Consider the following 21,871-nt stretch of genomic DNA (forward strand, 5'->3'; position numbering starts at 1 on the left):
TCGAGGTAACTCTATCGAGTATCGATATCGAATTGGTACAACATTGCACCGATCTTCCACGGTGAATTTCGCGATACTCTTAACCGAGAGAATTTCGATGCAAATTTCACACAGAAAATTTCGCAGGTCGCATAATTTTTCAGACTTATAATTTTATTCGGACTATAGAAAGGTATAGGAGAGAGGTCGTTTGTATTTTGATCCCTCATTATTTATAATGAAGCGCGCATGTAAATCGCGTTTATCTCTGCTGGATCTAATAAAAGCTCCAGAATTCCTGTTAAGATTCCACGACAGAATATAGAGGAAAAGAATTCAGCCCGATTGGATTTAGGCGGAATTAAGCGAGCACGCGCGAGACAATACTTTCGCTGAGTGCGAGCACAGGGTATCTCGATGGCATAAGCCACTTAGAGCCTAGAGCTTTGCACTCTTGCGGGATTTCGTGTGTGCACAGCGCCTCAGGGTCTATATTCCGCGGCTCCGCAGCTGCGACGGAGTTAACCGGGAGGAAGCCTCATATACGCGGGAACGTGTTACGGTCTATAATCCTTAAGGAACCCGACCGGGCGATAAAGACACGGTTCGGGGACGTGTCTGCCCTCGAAGCCAGCGGAGAGAGAGAGAGAGAGAGAGAGTGCCGTGAATCCGGAGTGCCATTCGAAACGGCACGGCGCGCCACGAACCCAACGAAAATACCAAAATCGAATTGCCGAGTAATTTCCTCCCTAATGCACTGGCCTCGTTGCCCCGGAAACGAGCGCGGACGTCGGCGGCGCCGCAAAAACCGCCGAATTTTCTCTGTCCCGTGAACGGGACCGGGAGAGACAGCTCTCGCCACGAACACGTAGCCCGTCCCAATCTCATCCAGTCCTTCGCCCGGTTGTTCCCGAAACGCTCCTCTTTGCGAGCAATCACGTTCTGCATACGCGGATTTATCTCCGCCACTCTCCGAATTGAAAAATAAATTAAGGAGCTAAGTGTTTTATATCACGATTCTGAATTATATGTATATGTATATATAGAAAGAAAAGAGTTGCGATTAGAAAATGTTGATTTTTTTTAAAGATATTTTTGTCGGTAATTTAAAGATCATTTTTTTAATTAAAGAGCAGAGATGTAGAAATTAAATTACCAAATTAATATATGCACTTTTATTAGTAATTATTTAGAATTATATTTAGCCTTCTGTTTTAATATTATTATTTGCAACTTTTCAGCTTAATTGTATTATTAAAAATTAATATTTGTGAGAAAAAATATTATTTATCCATTTATTTAAATCAAAATTTACACATTTCTTTTAATGCTTCTCTCTTTTTTTGTATAAAATGTATTTTATCTCAATTTTCCAGCAATTTCTACTTACGTTGAAGACAAATTAAGTCATCGATATCGACTATCATGGCAACAGGTTCAATGTCAATAGCACTGTTCGTTTGCAAAGTGTCTATATATAAATATACGGAGGCGATGAAGAGGCTATTAATAAGGGTGAAACGCGGTTAATGGACGAAATCGTGGGCGGCATTCGCGGTCGCAAACAATGGCGCGACGCCAAAAAAATAACTAGGGTCGTCGAGGACGAAGCGTTTCGGAATCTCAGCGGGAAAGAAGACGCCGATTATTTTGGCCTTGTATTAAAATAATCTTGCCTACCTGGCGTCTTCAGTATTCAGCGCAACCGCGATGTTTACCAGTTTATAATCACGCAGCGGTATAATATCTAAGATATATCGCGTCTCTCTCTCTATGATGACGAGGCAACTGCCAACTTCAATTTCAACCGCACGCGTTAATTACCAGCTCGGGAATCTCGCTGTTTATTTTCGGAGTAAGATGAGATTTAAGCCGGTTTAACTTGATTCGAGTCGAAAGCGCTTTTCGTGCTCGAACCTGCGTTTCCAAATGGAATATATACTCGATTGTGTTGTTGTCCCGCGAAATTGCGACAATGAATATTGATGACCGTGTCACGATGAAATAGTAGAATTAACGGGCGTAACGATCGGAAGGTTAATTGAGAGTAATGCTCGTCCTTTTCCGGTCGAAGAGAAGCCGCATTAATTCGTGTAACGTTAAATTTTTCACGCACCGGAAAATATCTTCTGACAGCTGCTTCCGGTTACAAAATGCGGACGAGCTCTTTGACCTCGTAGAGAATGGAGAGTACATGTTTTCTTCGAAAGCAAAGGAAGATTAAAACGAGGACGGATCGAGGACGAGTTCGTTTGGAATTTTCTTAAATAAAGTTGACGCTAAGAAAAGACGCGCAAGTGATCGTTCAATTTACATCACGCGGAATTGCATGCATCTCCGATATTCAAATACTCTCGTCTTTTATAGTCACGACAATCAATAAATCCACTTGTGAGAAAATTCTCGTATTTTTTTTTTAACGTAATTCATGACGTGTATTATAATAATTTTTTTCCCCGTTATATATTTTTTCAGGTACTTAATTATTTCAATTGTAAAAATTGCGGATAATCAACGATTAACGATGATGCTGCAGTCGAACGCACGCGCTATTGAGTGTCCGATAATGCACAGCTATGGAAAGTAATGCAATCGAGCTTCCTGTCCCGCTATTACGTAAACATGGAATAACTTTATTAGAAGCTATTACACCGCGCTCTGCTAATGGCATCGCTTCTTCCTCTCCCGTCGTCTGTTATTTCAATGCATCTTGTTCGCCTCTTTCTCTTGTTTAAGAGAAAACGTTACCAACAAAAAGCTACTCTTTGTGAGATTGTTTCTATTTTATCGTCGAGAAAAAATCGAATATATTTTATGACAGAATAAAAACTGATTTTTAAATTAGAAATTAAATAAAAAAGACAATTTTTTGGTCATTAAAAATTATTTCTCCGATAATAAAAAAATTCAAGTAAATAAAAATCTCACTGATACAGAAACGTGAGAAAACGAGGCTTTAATAAAAAGAAAAAATAGATAATATAATGGATAAATGCTCACCTCGCATGTAGATGTAAGCGGTGCCGCGCATGTTTCTCCTTGTGAGAACAACGAGATTCAAGATGTTTCCAATGATGCCGAAGCAACAAATGGTCGGCAGCACGATGCCATAACTGATCCTTCTCAAAGTCGGCGTTCGAGGATCCTCCAGCATGTCCGAGTGCTCCGGCAACAGGCAGATATTTTGAATCTTACTCATGTTGAACACGTCCACCATCTTGCCGCTCTCCCTAGTTCTCTTCAACACCTTTCGCAACTAGCGATAAGATTTCCCGTCCTATCGCCAACTCTTTCGTTCATCCACCATCCGCACATCTCGCTCATCTCGTCCACACAAATCGCATTTAGCTTGAAGAAGCGATCGCGATTTCTCCAAGTTTTCCAGCGACGTGGCGAATCGATGACATTTCATGCGAATCGAACTCGGGAAAAATATGAATACTGAAAAAAATATTAATACTGAAAATTAAAATCGAGCGAAATCGTTGGACCGATTCGACGAATCACGAAGCGGGTTTCACATTACAGTCGAGGAACATCCGTCAAAACTACACCTGTCGTGCAACAGGTGCGACAAAAGTTTCATTTTGCCACGAGAGCACCTCGAAAGTTCGGAGAGTTCTGAACAAGTCTGTCGGCCCGAATAAGCGGCTTTACTACTCCCGATATCTGCGACTGCTTATTTCACCGAGGAATCCGAACGTGTTCTTCCTGACAATTTGTACGCCGCCATCCTCGAGCGGCAGCTGCGTTATTCCACGCTATCCTGAAAACAAACAGGTATGTATGCCACAAATCTAATATATTTGCCGCAACAATATTTATTTCTTCATACTGCGTTTGAAAAATTATAGCTGAGATTCTGTGCTTACGGCTGAAAAATTACTCGCGCAATTTATTTCTATCATATCAAATATTCTACTCTGAGTTGAATAAATTTTTAGTGTCTAACGAAAGAAATAGGCAAAATTTTATTATTCTTTCTTGATTTTCTACATTTTTTTCTCTCTACAATTCTTTTTGAAACTCGGTTTAACACGTAGTATTTAATTTTAGAAATATTATTGAATATAATAAATTTATTTGTTGAGGGAAAGCGAAAGAGATTTATCTATCCTATCACGTATTCCACGTATTTTATGTTCCCGAATTGTGGGACGTATGAAAATGCGAGATGATTGGAAGTAAAATCGAACATCCTCTATCGCGCTAAAGGGACGCTAATGAAGCGGATTTGGGGTGTGATTCTTCGTTGGTTCTGGAGAGACCAAGAAATCCACGGACGAGCGGAGCCGTCTCGTTGCAGGAAGGAAATCGTTGCTGGCAGCAGCAGATTTAGCAGCGCGGATTTAGATTCAGTGGCCGACTCTCCAGAGCTTCCGGATCTCGAGAGTTTGCGGTTCAGGAAACGGCTGAAATTCAGACCCCGAACGAAAATGGATAGCGCTCCCGTCCATCCGGCAGCCCCTTTCCGAATTGGCCCCCTCCGGCGACACTTCTCACCGAGAAACGTGTACCACAAACTCTCTTTCCTTCCCCTCGCGGTAAGTCAGTTTATATTCAAGACGTTCGTTTCCCCTACGAATTCACTCTCCGCGCTAAAATATTTTCCTGCTGACGACGAAGGGGACCAAGTTCGCAAACGAATAATTATATAATCTTGGAAACGCTTTACGTGTAGTCTGTATACGGCTCTAATGTATCTTCCCTATATATATATTTTATGCATTGATTCGCCGTCAATGTGAAATACTAAAATGCATCTTCGGCTGCGCGTTTTCGTAAAGTTCGCGACGGACCGAAGCGAAGTTGAGGCTCGCGTTTCACTTTGGTGACGTTTCCCGGGAAACTTTCCTGCAAGAAGTATTCCGCAAGTTTTTGGGAGCCGCGCCCGAGTTTGCACGGAGAGTTTAGATCGATTTTCTGTAGCGGAAAAGAAAAAATTCCTTTCAATTTCTTATCGTGCTGATTTTTGCCCGTGCGGCTTTTTATTGTATTAAGTTTCCCTTATCTCTTTTCGTCAAAAAATTTCTAAGGGTATACAAATATTTGTGAAATAATGGAAAATATGTTGTTACTATATCGTTACATATAGACTTGAAATATTGTGTAACAATATCAGTTATCGTTGGCATTCTCATTGAAAAAGAAATATTTTTCCTTTCAAGTCGAGACAAAGACCAAGTCATGGAACCCTCGAGAATCGTAAACGAAACTGTAAGAGAGACTTTCACCGTCGCGTTGTAGATTAGTCTGGTGAAGATCAGAAAAGGCTCATCCGCGGCAATTGGGGTTAGTAGCGGCTTAACAACCCTTTTGTGTGTCGCCACTGAGAATTAAATGCGCGGCAATGTTATAAAATACATACACTTTCAACAGTTATTACTTTATATTTTGGGGCGTCAAAAACTTTTCATTATTTTCATAGTAAAGTTGTAAAGTACTAAATCATTGTGCGTCTTCTAATTAATTCTCTAAAGTTTAATTATCGTTCATCGTCTTGATTTTTGATCTTCTAATTCGCAAATATTTATTTCTGCGTGATATCTTGAAAATAATATAAGATCGACGCATTAACATGTAAAAGTAATTAACGATTATTATTTTGTATAAATTTAGAATGCGTAAAACTTTGCTAAATATTATTTTTATAAAATTGTATTACTTATTGTATGCCAGTTAATTAATTCTTTGAAATTTAATTAAATTATTCTTTTGATTTTTAATAACTATGCGTCGCAAAAATTAAAAAACCACCTCGACATTAAAATCATTTCATCTAATCTATATCACTTGATTAATAGTTTCTATTTTAGAAAAGATTTTTACGATTTCTTTTATACATACACTATATCTATCGTGATTAGAGTGCATTAATTCGTCAATATGTTTTAGAATTTCTGCGCGGTATCCTGATTTAAAATGCGAAAATAATCGACTGTCCGTCGTAATAAACTCAAGAATAACTGTTTAAACCTAGATCGTTCGCCGAGACGCGGAGATTACTCGAGCTTCCTCGTGTACGAGGGATCACCGTGATTAATCCATGACCCCGACTTCGGGATAACCTTCCGCAAATCCGCGCGCGTTTTATGCTTTGCTTCGCAAATGTTTCTCGACGGCACAAGAGAGAGAGAGAGAGAGAGAACTCCTTTCCGAGATCATAAACTCAACGACGAGAGCAAATAGAGCGCGCGTGTGCTTCCTGCCGTTTCACGAATAGCTTATCGATCACTTAACCGAGACGCGTTAGCCTCGCCTAGCCCCGGCGAATCTTTCATAACATCTTTCCTCGAGTCGATCGCGCGTTCGCGACCGAAAGGACGACGAGGACGATGACGAGTTCACGGTGTAATAGACTTCGTTCCTCCGGTATAAGCTGTAAACTCGAGATCGGTAGACCATCAAATTGCACCGGGACCAGGCTGATGGAACATGGGGCAGAAGAGATCGCGCTCGCAAGTTCCCGAAACTCGCAGGAGAACGTGACGAAATTTTTAAGTAAATTACAAACGCGTTATACTTTAAGATTTTTGATGTTCTTTGAGAAGCGAGAATTGATGGCTGGGACTCCGATGAATAATTCTGACACATTATTTCCCTTACAATTACGTTACATGAATATTGTATTAGAATATTATTAACATAATGCTTGATAAATATTCAAAAATTGACGCGCGCCTGCGAAGTTTACGTGATTACAATTGATAAAATTTGTGCAGGAAATTCTTGAAATATTTAAATATCATCTTAAAAACAGATAGCTTCCCTTTTAAGGTACTTTATGTCACATTTGCACTCTGCTTCAATACTTAATACACAAGAGTCTATGCAGAAATAAAATGATTTTTTCGGGTCTTGTTTCTGGATGAATAATTTGTTTTCTATCATAAGAGGTCTCAAGACGTATATAAGTTTTATAAAAAGAAATAGCTTGGGTTTTTACAACCTGATGTGTTCTTAGGGGAATGAAAATGTGCCCGCTGAGAGTCAAGAAGAGCAGCGCTTTCATAAAATCGACTTGTCAGATGGAAGTCAAGAAAAAGTCAATGAGGACAAAAAAGAAAGAGCGATAGACAAAATCTTTTTGCGTGCTGATGAGATTGTTCGTCTATTCCCTGGCTTAACGAGCATTGTGAATTTTATCCTCATGATCGTTTTCGCTCTTATCTCTAATCAAACTAAAATAAAAATACGAAAAATAATTGTCAATAATTCTCTCTCGATGGAGTGCGAGAGGAACTTTTATTTACATCCTAATAAACTTACACAATTTGCAGTTGCATAGATACAGAAGTGACTTATTGTATCATATCGCTAATCTTTGCTTAAAAAATTCTACAAAACGATATAAAATAGTGTGTGAGTGGCACGCGTCTCATAACGATGTAGAACGAGCGCTTATGATCATTACGTTAAAACGTTGCAATTCGATCCACGTCGTATACACACGTGTCAGTTGTTATCCGCCGGCACGTGGCCGTCACGTGCATTGCGAAAATATCTCGGCAATAAATCATGAGCTGTTCGGAATAACAGCGGCACGCGAGGGTGAGTGTAAGAAGAAGATGGCATGCACTTTACTTTGTAAAAGGATTTCTTTACGAGATCTTTTTGCGAAAGAACTTAAAAACATCGTCTCCGTTAGATTTCGATTCTTTTATCCTTCAAACTTGGTCTAACTTTATTAATAATGTGCAACACTTTATGTACACGAAGGGAAAAAAGCCAAGTATAACATATTTAATCGATGTAACAAGCAAACACGTGTTAATATTTCAATATATTATTCTTCCTCTTCTTCTTTTCTTTATATTTTTTTGCTGTCATCCATTCTCTCTTTTTTCTCAGTCTCGATGAGAATTGCGTTATCAAAGACATCGGTGGTTACCATTCATCCTATATAGAGGTGTGAAAATATTAAGAGGCGCGTACCAAGAAACTGCAATCGTTCAAATTCTAGACGCGAGCATTTTGATTAATATTATACGGATAGTCGTAGTTGAAGAAACTAGAGACAGGGCACAGAAATGTAGACCCACAGAAGTGTAGAAGTCAACAAATATGTGGCAGTTAATATTTCGGCATAATACATACGACAGGGAAACATAGAGGAGAACAGCCGCGTTGTGGAATTGACATGTGGCGCAAAAGTCCCGCAGGAAACTTTGCAATTTCCTCGACCACGTGCACGACTGTGTCTCGCGACGGGGTGACAAACTCCCGCAAGTTTTGCACCGAGGGAAGGAGGCCTCTCTCTCTGGAGCCCCACTTGCCCGTTCTCGCTCCTCAATCCACGCGGCAGCTGTGACTTAAAATACGCAGCAGCAAAACTCGGGCATGCCAGACATTATGCATTCGCCTTCCGCGGGGACGTCGCCCAGGACGTCTCCGTCTCTCCTGAATCGTCGGAATGTATCCTGGACGAGGTGCACCGAGCGACTGAACGGATCGAGCCGATTTTACAGCGCGTCTTCGCGCCATTCGCTGGATTAGCATAGGTCCTGTACAGAATTCATGACATTCTCACCCCGCGGCAAAACTTTGCTTCGTTTTACTCTATATTTTACTCCAAACTTTTTTCTCTCTCTCTCTCTCTTTGCACGTCTCTTTTTTTCGAAGAGGATTTTTCGTAATCTTAGATTTGTAGCAGTTCAAAATAATTTCGAAAGAGTTGAATTCAATTCTCTTTTCTTATTTCTGCTCCGATTTACACACATGGCGATAAATGCATCTTAAATGTCAACAGCAATTTCATAATTTTTATTTTTATACCCGCGATTAAAAGATAACATAGGGTGTCAAATACACTTAAATTATACAGATGTCATCTGATGTCATTCTGATGATAATTTGACCATATATTTTACTCCAAACTTTTTTCTCTCTCTCTCTCTTTGCATGTCTCTGTCTCGTTCTTCGAAGAAGATTTTTTGTAATCTTAGATTTGTAGCAGTTCAAAATAATTTCGATAGTATTGAATTCAATTCTCTTTTCTTATTTCTGCTCCGATTTACACACTTGGCGATAAATGCATCTTAAATGTCAACAGCAATTTCATAATTTTTATTTTTATATTCAAATAATTTTTTATTAAACATATACCCACGATCAAAAGATAACATAGGGTGTCCAATACACTTAAATTATACAGATGTCATCTGATGTCATTCTGATGATAATTTGACCAATATATTTTCTTACAGTCTGTCATCAATAATTACTCACTTAAAATGATGACGTAAAAGATACGATGGAATATTCTAAAGATCGAAGTTTATGCAGAGCTTGTTGAATCTCACTGGTAACGAAACTGCGGGCGCTTCTTGACATTTTCTCCCTGTAGCTGATTTTTCTTCTTTTTTTTATTTTTTAGTGAAGAAACTAGTGAACGTGTCGCGGGTAATTGATAACTAAGAGCCAGTCTTTCCTATGCGGTATGAATAAACCGCGATGTCGCGTATTACAAAGATAGAAATTTATCTTCCGAGTTGAGGATCAGACACCCGAGAGTCTCGAGGAAAGAAGATTTATCGCGAAAAGTACGCGGGGCGAGCAACACGCGAGACGGGATCTAATTTATTCTCATGCATACTGCGCATTATTTATCATGTAACTCGTTTGCAAAACTCGCACGTAGCAGCCGACGGAAATATATATACATGGAATTAATTACGCGTTATTGGCGCGTGCACTTCAATTACGTCGACTACGTCCCCGTGCGATTTGCATATTACGTCAATTTTTAATTTGCGTAATTTCTTTAACGAATTTATTCCCCGCGCAAAATGCCTCCGTTAATTTTCATTATTTATTGCCCCCCTTCGGGGTTCTCGAATTTAATGTAGCGACGTATGACATATTGAAGCAATGTCTGTATTGTTTTCGAGAATTCTTTATTTAGAATATCAATTAAAATTTTCTATTCGCTCGTGTATTGTATAAAACAGCAAATGTATTCAAAAGAGGCCAACTTATCGAGCAATATTTAAGATGTATCTAATTAAATTTTATTTCATACACAATATATTAAAATTACAAAACGTTTCAACCGCACGCGGTCTTCTTCAGTATAACAGTGTTACGTAATTTATAGTTCTTACAAAAAAAAAACATCATATTCTTAAAATTTACTAATAGTCCGTTAATTCGAGTCGAGAATTTGTTAGAAATTTATGCGTGTTACAAATTGTCATATTTATAAAAATATTCGCCATAATGTGATCTTATGATGTTGGATCCCGTAGATTATTTCTTCGTTATTAAGCGAGAAATTCTTAATATCCATAGGCGTTTGTGTCGCCTCTTCTCACAGTTTAACACAATTTTAAAAAAATTGAAATTATTATAAATATATAAAACAATCGTCTAACAAGACACCTCATTTTGAACTGAATATTTATTTAGAATTGACTAGACTCCCTGGGAGATGAATTATTTAAATTATTGTTCCCTTTAAACGACCTGCGCGCGCTCTCTCTCTCTCCTTCTCTAGAGATATAATTAAACTTTATCGCAGGTAACGAAATTAGGTCGGCGCGGCCAGGATATGGGTGAAAAATATTTTATGGGGTGCTTATCGAGCTATCGATAGCGTAATTAAAATCGATGTCAGCGTATAAAAAGCCCTGTCGCGCTCGTTTAATCGACAAATGGGTTTACGCATCTGTCTCGTATATAATCGCATCGTAATCATCATCGTTACATGAAAAGCAAAGTAATCATCCAGGATCTTGGCCAGGTTAAATCGGTAGTAGCGATTTTTCGTTTCCTTTCCTCCATTTTTCATCTTTCTCCCTTTTTATGACAAGACACTTTCCGCCACTTGTCGGTAACGATTGGCGACAGGAATGGCGGTTATACCGTCGTGGATCGTTACATCCGTTACGAGGATTTGAGGAAAGAGCCTGCAAGGATCCTGGATATATCTCGGACACGCGTTCTCATGATAGAGCTCCCTTACCTGGGAAAACGAGACTTGATCGAACGTGCAGAGTCCCTCTTTCTCTCGTTTTCTTGAGACGGAGAGAAGAACGGTGGCCGCTGAATTTGACACGTGAAAATGGACGGCGTGATAAACTTTACACCGCGAGGAAAAGATTATGTCGCGATAGTAACCGAGATAACGAGATCCATTTTTATATCAGACGCATATCATAAAATCTCTTCCCTTCACGACAGGACGATGACGTTCACATTCGGTCTTACGTCGATCATCAATAATCCTTTCTTCGTATCTCCCTCTCTCGCAAAACGTCCGTCATTTCGTCGAAAAAGATCATCTACGAGCTTCTAAACTTGTGAGTGATATATCGCATGCATTAGAAATAGCTCGCGCTTTTTTATTTAATATTATTCTGCTAGCGTCTAAAATTTTAATACTTTAATTTTTTAACTAATTTATGTAATCACTGTCTTCGATATAATATATTAATACTAATGAAATAAGTAAAACTCGCTGATTATTGCGTCCAAATTATTACAATTTTTTTATTTGTCTATTAATTGTAATTAATTATTCACATTATATCTTGTCACATTCTAAGATCAAAGATTAAGATTTTTTCAATAAAAAGTTAGGTTTTAGGTAGGTTTACATATTATTGTGTGGAAATATTTATTGTTTTATTACAGTTAAATTGTTACTTTTTAATATTTAATTTTCTAATAATTGTCATTATTATATATTGTAGCACTTGATAAGGGCCGAAATCCATGGCCGAATATTAAATAAATATCACTTAATTTGCCAGAGTTGGTTGATTAAATTACTACCATTTTTTAATTTTCATCTGGTGACTTGAGAGTTTTTTACGTCTTTTATTAATTGTAATAATTATTAAAATGTTGAAACGACATCGCTGATTCTGAATTCTCCTAGAAGAATTGATGATTTTCGAGATTCCCTGTAAGTGCCTTCTCGCAACCACTACATCGTAATTGGCGAAGACACCGTCGAATTCTCCGAGATACGTATCTGTGAGAAATGTACAACTGCGAGTTGCACGCGATAAATTGCGATCACTCGAGCAGTCACTGACCGGAAAGTCGTTAGAGCTAATTAACGAGCGCTTGTTCTCCGCTTGTATCAATAATGCTAGATAGACTCGGGATGATTACGCATCGCGCCAGACAGAGCGACGCGGAAATCATTAAGACGCCGTGCCGTGACAATTGCTGCATCTGGGGCAGAGATGCGAAAGCGCAGATTATGGTAAAGCGGGAGGTCAAGCTCTCCTCCGAAATTGTCCGCGTAAACGCATCTCAGTTCGCTAAAGTCATATCTTAACAGCTATTATTATTACATATTAATATCCTATCGAAATTAATAATGTTAGAAATATGTCACGTGTTACAATGTGTCATGTCTGATGTCTGGTTCATGAATCTTTTTGTGCTTGTATAATATATCAAATAAATTTTAGAATCTAACATTCTCTTTTCATCGGAATTTTCAGATATTGACTGCTTAAATTTAATTAAAAAATATATTTTTTTCTCACATTCGCTTGAAGGTTCTATTATTTAAACGTTTTCCTGAATAAATAAATTGATTAAGAGTATTTAGGATATTATTGAACAAATTTCGTATATTGAAATGATAAAATAATAAGAGATTAAAAATGTTTGTATCAGGGGTTTTATTAGATTGCTTACACTGGTATGTCTGAGAGATAATTCCTCGGGATTAATGTTAAATTATATATATAAGAAAAGAATATGTTTCTTCTCGCTCCTTCATCCGAAGCTGCGATTAATCCGTTAACGAACAAAGTCTGGAAGCGTTCGCGTAATTCGATCGGGAACTCGCAAAAAAATAGGGGATGGCATAATGAAGAAATTTGAGAAATTCGTGTTTCTTAAGTAATTATCGGTTATAAAACGAAAGTTGGCGACTGCGATGACCTTCGCGCCGCGTCGGCTCGAGAAATTATTCGCCACGAAAATGGGAACGTTATATTCGCGGGAAATAAAAGCGAGGATGGTGCCGCAAATCTCGGGGAGGAAAAGCCTCGCCGCGTTGGGACGAAACTAGCAAACGGTTTCGCGAACGCGATTACAACTTCCTCGTCGCGCGGAAGTACTAATTGCGCTGCGGGGCGAGAGCAAAGTTGACCCTTTGTTTTGCATGCTAAGAGCATTTTGAACAAACAAATCCTAGCTAAACGCCAAGGACGCTCGTTTTCGTCTCTAGTCCGAATGAATAAGTTTCTTATTGAAAGGATCGGGGTAGCCGATTTTCCGAGTTGCAATCAGCTGTTTGTAGCAAAATTTTAAATGCCAACAAAAAAGCGCGATATTCGCGTGAAATAAGGATGACGGGAGTTTCCATTTCGGATTTTATCAGCGTTAAATTATGCCGAGGGCAAAGAAACAAATCTTTAATTTCAAACAACTTTGCATATTCAAGAAACATTGGAAACAAGGCGCTCTCTCTCTCACTTCCGACCAAAAGCGTTATTTTAGTCGTAATACAACTTCATTTCACCTCGCCTTGTCTCGAAATGAAGTTTTGTGAACTTAAAGAAGTAAGAAGAATCCAAGAGCGGAATTTTTTTCAAAAAGAGATGTCTATTCAACAGACATACTTATATTTCAAGGAATTTTTTTTTCTCTCTCTCTCTCGCTGTTTGTTTTAGCCTGAGAGTTTCATTTATCCAAAGGTAGCGAGTATTCTCGACTTTTAAATAGATATATCGCTCTCGAAACGATTCATTATTATATATATGACGTTTGTTTAATATCATTTATCACTCTATTGCGCGGTTATTTAAAAAATCAATCAATTTGCGATCGCGCGACGCGGTAGTTTGTGTTCCGATCAATTTAACAAATATACATTAGCGGATCGATGTGTCAACTGGTTTGAGAACGATAAAGTCTCCACGAGCGAATTGACGCATGTTTTATCACAAAGAGAAATGAAAAAGCAAGAGAGAGAGAGAGAGAGAAGGATGACAAGACAGATATAGGAAAAGCCACGCGCGAACTGAACTGTCATGTGGGTAATGGCCGTGTTAATTAAACAAATTTATAGTTCTTGTTTACAATTAAAAGCCAGTCAATAGTATCGTATTATCGGGTCAAGTAGTAGCGTCAGTTGAAAATTGTCAAGCGGTTGACGAGCATATCGGAGTAATAAAATTTATTGCTCATCCGGCATTCAGATTGCAACAGCTGATGTCTTGTAAACGTTAAAAACGGATAAATGGATTCTAAAAACTTTCGGTTTGGTAATATATTTTAAATGTGGAGGAAAAAAGCGCCCGGCTGGGAAAACGCTTTTAACGCTTTTAATTTATTTTTCACACAGATTTCTCGTGTTAAACCCGATTATATCTCTCTTCTTTCATGTTTTTAGCCGTAAAATAAAATTTATGGACGATGGAATTTTAGAATTGATAAACAGATTCGACAAGCTAGGCACGAGTTTTCCACCGTCGTATCGAAATTTTTCTGTCCGTAATATTCTATAACGCACTACAAGAATAATAATAAGGGAAATCAGCCCTACGCTGTGCGGGAATTTTATTTGCTTTTATTTCAAGTGACTGCGGAGATTCACCCTCGTGACGATCACATTTCTCGCAATATTTGCTTCATATTCCTCGAAAGGATTCGATCACGATTATAGAACGCGTGACTCAAAAATAAAAAGAAATTATTGTATTAAATATCGTATTAATTATCGTATTATTGATTAAATTTCGAAAATTGATACGATGTGCCACCTTTATACACATATCAATCGGCAGCTGATCGGCATTTCAGTTACTCGATTTTCTCACAAATTTACCGCAAAATATCATTCCTCGATAGAAGGTATTCCGCTATTATTTGAATATACGTGTCGAACGTAAAGAAAAGGAATTTTATTGGATCTCTTAAAGTGTCATCCTCGCCTACCATCAAAATCAGGTGTTATATCTTTAGCATAATATTTTCCTGTAGGCGACAAATGTAGTTATGCTGTAGACGAAAATTGGATGAAAATTGTTACCTGACAAACGTTGTAAGTCACTTGCGAATAATTTCATCAGAAATGTAATATCAAATTCTATAATACTGGATATAGATCAATTTGATAAATAAATTATTTTTTCTTCTATAATTAATTAATTGAGAATTTTCATTTCTACCTCGGTTTAAGGGTGCAAAAACCTGGAAGGACCAAAATTTTGCTTGGCGCAGAGGAATTTTAGCAAATTTAGTTTTTAATTAGGTACGCAAGGCCGAGACTCCCTCCGGAAATTTCTTATTAGATCTGCTTAGAAAACTTCGGGCAATTATCCTCAATGGCGGGTAAAACGTGATTACGGGAGCGACGGAATATTTTTCACTCTGATAAAAGACATCTGGAAAATCTTGGTTTGGTGAAAGAAGACTATTTCGCGCACCAGTTGCGCAATTTTAACAGTAGTTATTGTTGCCAACAATGAAATGTATGTATCTCTACCTATTGCAAAGTTTAAATTAAAAACAAAAAACTTGTAACGCGTAAAATTATAAAAGAAAGAAAATAGTTATAGTTTAATTTTTTAAAAGTAAACGACTTAATATAGCAATTGACAGAAAAATTTATTCCATTAAATTTTTATATTTCTATTATTTGAACAAAAATTAAAATTGTTGAATTCTTTTCCTTGGTCATCTGTTTTAATTTTGTTATTATAATAGATTTAAAATTTTTAGAAATATTAATGTTTTGATTAGAATTAAAATTAAATTACCTTTTGCTCTATATTACATTTAATATTTAGCTTTTAGCTACCTCGGTAATATTTAACTAACTGTAAGAATGAAATTATTGTCAAAGACAAAATAAACTAAAATAATAAAAAATATATAAAATAACATCATTATTTTACGCAATTTAATTAATCCAGTTTATAACGTAAATAAATGTTGAAGAAAGTATAACTTGTAGCCGGCAAATGCGATTCTCGGTCGGCAAATCGATATTTTTTGTCGCACTCAATTCTTTCACATCGATATTATTAATGCATCAATGTCACGTCGGAAGTATTGCAACCCCTCGCGAGGTTTCTAATCAACCTTTATTGCTTCCCCGTTGTTTTCCAGCACATGACGTTAGTACTTAGATCACCTCGACATATCATTATGAATTTCTATCATATTTCCTTTCTTCTTCTTCATAAATATTACTAGTATCAAAGAGATCCAGATAGTACGACGCATCCGCGTATGTCGTCAGTGGAATACGCTTTTTTTCATTTACGTCACGTCGCGTCCGCCAACATTTTTAATTTAAGTTCGACGCGGAGGGAATCGTGCGGAGGAGGAGAAAAAATTTTCCGCCCACTGCGAATCGTGGCCGGATTTCGAATAGCCGTAAACACGAAACGGAGGTAGGGAACCTCGAACAAGGGAGGAGGGTCGCTTAAGATTATCTGAGGTGCGCAAGTTGCAGCTTGACGCCGCGATTAAATCGCTCCGGCGTGGCGCCGCTATAGTAATAATTACGCTCTCGATGGGGCACGTTCTCGCGATAAAAAAAGGTACGTTAACAAGCCCCGGCCCCAACTTTATTAGCTTATCGCTGGTCCGCGCTATTATGGTCCCTGCTATTGTATACATTATGCATGTGCGTGTATACGCACGAACGTGCACGAGAGAAATCGGAAAGATGTGGAACGTTGTAATGATAACTGAGAGTGGAGCAATACGGTAATTAAAAAATAAATTTAACATGAGATGTAACATAAGATTTGATTTTTTCGCTGTGTGTCCTCGAGTCAAATTATAGGTATATAATTGTGGCGTGAATATTTATAAAGTCATCGATTTAGCAGATTCAATTTTCATTGTAATATTCAAAAAAAAATTTTTCTGACAATAGTCATTAAAAAGTGTGTCATTTTATATAGAAACGTATAATAATTAAGGGAAACTAAGACAATTCCACGCTTTTAAACGATGGAATGCCAAGAGTTTTTTCCACCTTTAAAATCATCATTGGAAATAATCCGCATTAACATCTTGAAATGATCCAAGAACAATATAGTGATGTATTCAGCTTCAAAATCATACATGCTACACATCATCAAAAGTTGTAATCGTTCGCATCACCCAAGTTATTTTATATATGATTATAATTAACAGTAGGAATTGCAATCGTTAGCATCGTCGAAATGTTTTTTAAATTTTATAATTGACTAATATTATATGACTCCACTGATGAAGACTGCGTACAGTCGAAACGTTTGTGATTTAATTGTATTAATATGTTTTAATGTTTTTATATGATATAATTGGGAAGCAATAAAAATTTATAATATTCATTAACATCCTAATAATTTATGCTCTTGAGTTGGCCTGTACTTACATTAATTTTCCAATTTTATTTCAATATATAAGAGCGTTATAATTTTTACTAATTTATTATAGGTATATACATTTAGATAATCGAGAAATCAATGGAGCGTCCCGCATTATTATTTTGCTCGCGTAGATCGACCGATCTTTTTTCATTATTTGCGAAGATCATAAGACAATAGAGGACTTTTCTACTCGATTTAACCCGCTCTACTTACACGTGACGAGGAGCGATTATTACCGAACCTTGTATATATATGTCAAAAGCGGCCTATCATTTGACGAGGGCTCTATTTTATTCAATGTGACAATCGCGTTTGATATTTCAAATTATAATATAATTATTTGTCGCTGTATCATCATTTCACGAGTAAACGAATACTTTTAGTTCTATTTTGTTACGAACGAGTTCATATGGGATTCAAATTATCGTTATCCGAGACCCAGTCCTCCTTGCAGTGAATGATAAAGACATGCTGGTCTTTAAACTTGGTGAAATAGGGGCACTTGAGCAGGCGCTGACAAGGATCTCCGCTCAGCGAGAGCGCTCAAGAAAATCCCTCGAAATCGCACAATACTATTTGGCCCTTTCATTCTCTATTCCAGACAGCAATCTCCATTCATCCTGCAAATTCTTTTATTTTTGTTCGATTGCTTGTAAAGAGCGTCGGTTTGTAGCCATGTGTTTTCAGAAATTCGTGCGTTCAAGTCGATACAGAATGAATGATGCAAAAGAAATTAATTAAATTTTCAAATAAAATACTTGAGCAGGCGCTGACAAGGATCTCCGCTCAGCGAGAGCGCTCAAGAAAATTTCTCGAAATCGCACAATACTATTTGGCCCTTTCATTCTCTATTCCAGACAGCAATCTCCATTCATCCCGCAAATTCTTTTATTTTTGTTCGATTGCTTGTAAAGAGCGTCGGTTTGTAGCCATGTGTTTTCAGAAATTCGTGCGTTCAAATTGATACAGAATGAATGATGCAAAAGAAATTAATTAAATTTTTAAATAAAATAATATAAATTAAATCTTAAATTAAATAGATGATCTTTTGCGTGCAAAAAGGAATTGTGGTAATATCTTACTGCATCTTTTAGTACAATAAATATGTATAATCAAATATAATTAATATAATTCTACAGTATGATTATAATTAATATCCTAATAATGATTGATGACACGCTGCATAATATCTTTATGTCATTTGCGAAAGAAATTTTATTACACATCGTACCTTATGATAGTATTTTTTTAAAAGCTCAAAGATAGCTAAAGTACTCATTTTCAGGCTACAGTGATGATTAAACGAACTCGTCGACAAGAAAAAGTGTCCGCTCTACAATGCCCTCTCGTTGCAACTTTACTTTTCACATGCACACGCGGTGCGTTTGCATCTGGCGTCAGTCTAGAAAGAGGTGCCGGTGCTTTTCGTTGCATTCATAATTTAAACATTCACCGGCTCTTGTATTCTCTCTTTAACGCACCATATTCATAACGCGATATAAAGTGATTTTCACGCCGAAGGTCGAGTGCGCTTTTAGCCGAATCTAATTTTATGCGGCGTCATTGATGCACGCGCATTTATCTCTCTCTCCCTCTCTTTCAACCAGGCTGTGTATATTTTTACACGTAAATCTTTTTGAATATAAACAATAATAAATAATGTGAAATATTAATCAGCGTGAATATTCTGTTGCGATTCATCTGTGCGACCCGCCGCTGTTGAGAATTGCGTTATATTTTAATTTATGTCACACACATTTATTCGCTACGTAATGTACTCGCGTGATGAAGGTAATCCTTTAAATATTTTATATCGGTTGAAATATTAATGTCACAAGCCGCGGCCGTTTATAATGTGTTATAAAGCTAATTAGATTCCTCATAAGGATATTTTTAACTGGAAAGGTTCGATTTTTTTCAATTCAATACACAAAACAAAATTTCGTTATTTAAATCAATTGATTTGAAATAGAAAACAAGATGAGCGGTAAAATATCGGTGATCGTTTACAAAATTATTTTAACAAGAATATTTTTATTTAGCGCACATGCAATAAACGAATAAATAATTATTTTATATATTTAAAACAAAACGCAAGAGCGACTCGTCAATTATGTTAATAACTGACATTTATTGTTGCATCGTAATTTTTCTACGTGTTTTATTAATTTTAATTTCGCCTGTTGCGGTCATAGAATATAAAACGAGAAACATAGAGCGTTAACGTCACGAATCGATGGAACAAGAAAGTGACATTAGCGTCTTCTTGCAGTTTGCTAAATGATATAATTGATTGCTCATTATCTTCACTCGCCAGTTAAAATGAAATGCTTATAACATGCATTCTCTGCCGCAAATTACATTGCCGCATGCGGCGTGCAAATCATTTCGCGCGCACGATGAAAAACATACAGTTTACAAGCCATACGGATCGTCTCGATCGATTTGACGATCAAAACGTTCCGCGGATAGAAACAATGCTATAATTACCTCGCGATGCGTACCGGTTGCATTTTTCGCGGCTGAATCGCGCGCGTGCAACTACTTCCGGAAAAAAACAATTTTCTCGCGTAGTAATTTTTTGGTTCTCCTTTCTTCGCAGACTTGTTTTCGCCTTTTTCCCTGCAGCCACAAGAGTGACGAAAATTTCTGTTGTCGATTTTTTTTTTGCAACCACCGTCCAACGAACGAGAGCTCCTTCGAGCGCGTCGCGGCGCTAACTGGAGAATTTTCGCGAATACACGAGAAGTCGGCCGGTCCAGCCACGCGACGCATGCGTCGCAACTCCAGCACTTTGTAGATTTGCAAGAAAAACGATGGGGAGAAAAGAAGAAGAAAAGGAAGAAAGGAAGTTCTGATAATATTAGGGAAACGTTCTGCGATAACATCGGATACGGAGAAGATCGTATAGGGTCGTGCGAACTCGCGCCGGATTGAAAGGTCAGATGTCGGCCTCGTTTGCCGATACGCACGAAAATGCGAGGGTGGCCGAAATTGTCGCGAGATTATCTCAGTGGCAGCAGCAGAATTAATGAGATGACGTTGCGAAATGCGGGTAACGAGATGACGTTAATCACGGGCGCGAGAGCCGAGTTTTATCAACCCTTAATCTGATACGTAACGCGCATCATTCGCCCTCGTGTTTGTTCGAGCTTTTGTCTGCTTTTTGTCGCAGTTATTCGGATATGTATACGTATATATCGTTCTTGAATTCGTGATTATATGTTTCAAATTGTTTTTATTTAAAATATCCTGCCATGGATTTCAAATAAAAAATAATTTATAATTTAAATAGTGTCTAAAGTATCATGTTTTTTTAAGTAGAATCGTTTTCGATTCGAAAAGGAGGCAAATTTTTTTTACGTAAATCGATAATTTTCTAAATATTTTTGCACATAAAAGCATGCAAGTAAAATTATCAAATGCTTTTCTTATATAGGCATTAGTTTATTCGGAAAATTCTCTCATAATTTATTCTGAAATAAAATAAAATTTTAGATCTATTTTATATGTTACAGATAAAATAGTGCTTTTTTTTAATTTAGCTAAAATTATTATAAAGAAATTCAGTTCCATTGTTCTGAAATTTCATAGATTTAAATAATTAATGTATTATATATTATATATACATATATATATATATATATATATATATTTCGTAGAATATTTTCGGTGAAAAACTTCGCGCTTGCAGATTTTAACAATCGAGTTGATGCTTCCGTAATCTACTTTTATTGCTACACGCAAGAATAGTTTTTTGCAATTTTAGGGACAAAATAATGTTTATGCTTCATAGTTACCTGACGACTAAATGCCTTTACTTAGACCACCGAAGATTGAGATTTATGATTCGTAACCATCTTCGCAGACTACGAAGAGAGAAAGGTGTTGTTCTGTATTGAAATGATAAATTGCATACGATAGTTATCATGAATCCTTCGATGATCCACCGTCAAACTTTTCACATTCCGACTCGCGTCTTACAAAAGGGTCAGTTGCTCGCTCTCCCATATTCTCCCTTCTAGATAGCCTTGATTAACTAATCCCAGGCAGTTTCGAACGCGAACAAGTATTAGCTAACTAATTCCAGCCATTTCCCATCCCTTTCTCAAGTCGTCGCACTAACTATGACGTAGATGGAGAAAGTTAGAAATATTAAGATAGTAGAGAAACACACGAAAGCAGAGTAGCGCGTTTACATTTCTACCATTCGTTCCATTTGCAAGCTCTTAAGACACAATATTTATTCATATTGTAAGGACACAATATGATTCATATTGTAAGGACTCTTTGAGCATTTAAAATTAAAACTTTAAATACTTTCTTTTCTAGTACATAATTCAAGTTTTTATATTATTTGAAAAAAATGCGCGCAAAGAAAAAATATTAATTCAAAATAACTTTGAATTTACAATATTCATTACACATTTCCTAAGTTCAATTTATCTAGTATTTCATAAAGTTTTATTTTCATCGCAACAAAAAAAAACTGATATCAAGCTCGCACATCTAATCTTCCCTGAAATAGAAAAGATCCTGTAATTGACCTT

The 21,871-nt window shown here is 37.0% G+C and overlaps 1 protein-coding gene across 1 annotated transcript in view; it reads right to left on the bottom strand.

Moving 5' to 3' along the window:
* LOC114935010 (putative G protein-coupled receptor B0563.6) overlaps positions 1 to 20,026 on the bottom strand; it is a 39,057-nt gene extending 19,031 nt beyond the window's left edge. Inside the window, exons 1-2 of the mRNA XM_029307754.2 lie at positions 19,812 to 20,026; positions 2,980 to 3,745 (exon numbers count right to left, since the gene is read on the bottom strand). Coding sequence (XP_029163587.2) covers positions 2,980 to 3,196 — 217 coding nt within the window. The 5' untranslated portion in view covers positions 3,197 to 3,745; positions 19,812 to 20,026. The remainder of the gene's footprint in view (positions 1 to 2,979; positions 3,746 to 19,811) is intronic.
* Between the last annotated feature and the right edge of the window lie 1,845 nt (positions 20,027 to 21,871).

This window comes from Nylanderia fulva, unplaced genomic scaffold (genome assembly GCF_048542155.1).
Source record: "Nylanderia fulva isolate GAGA-0341 unplaced genomic scaffold, ASM4854215v1 Scaffold35, whole genome shotgun sequence".
NCBI classification, from domain to species: domain Eukaryota; kingdom Metazoa; phylum Arthropoda; class Insecta; order Hymenoptera; family Formicidae; genus Nylanderia; species Nylanderia fulva.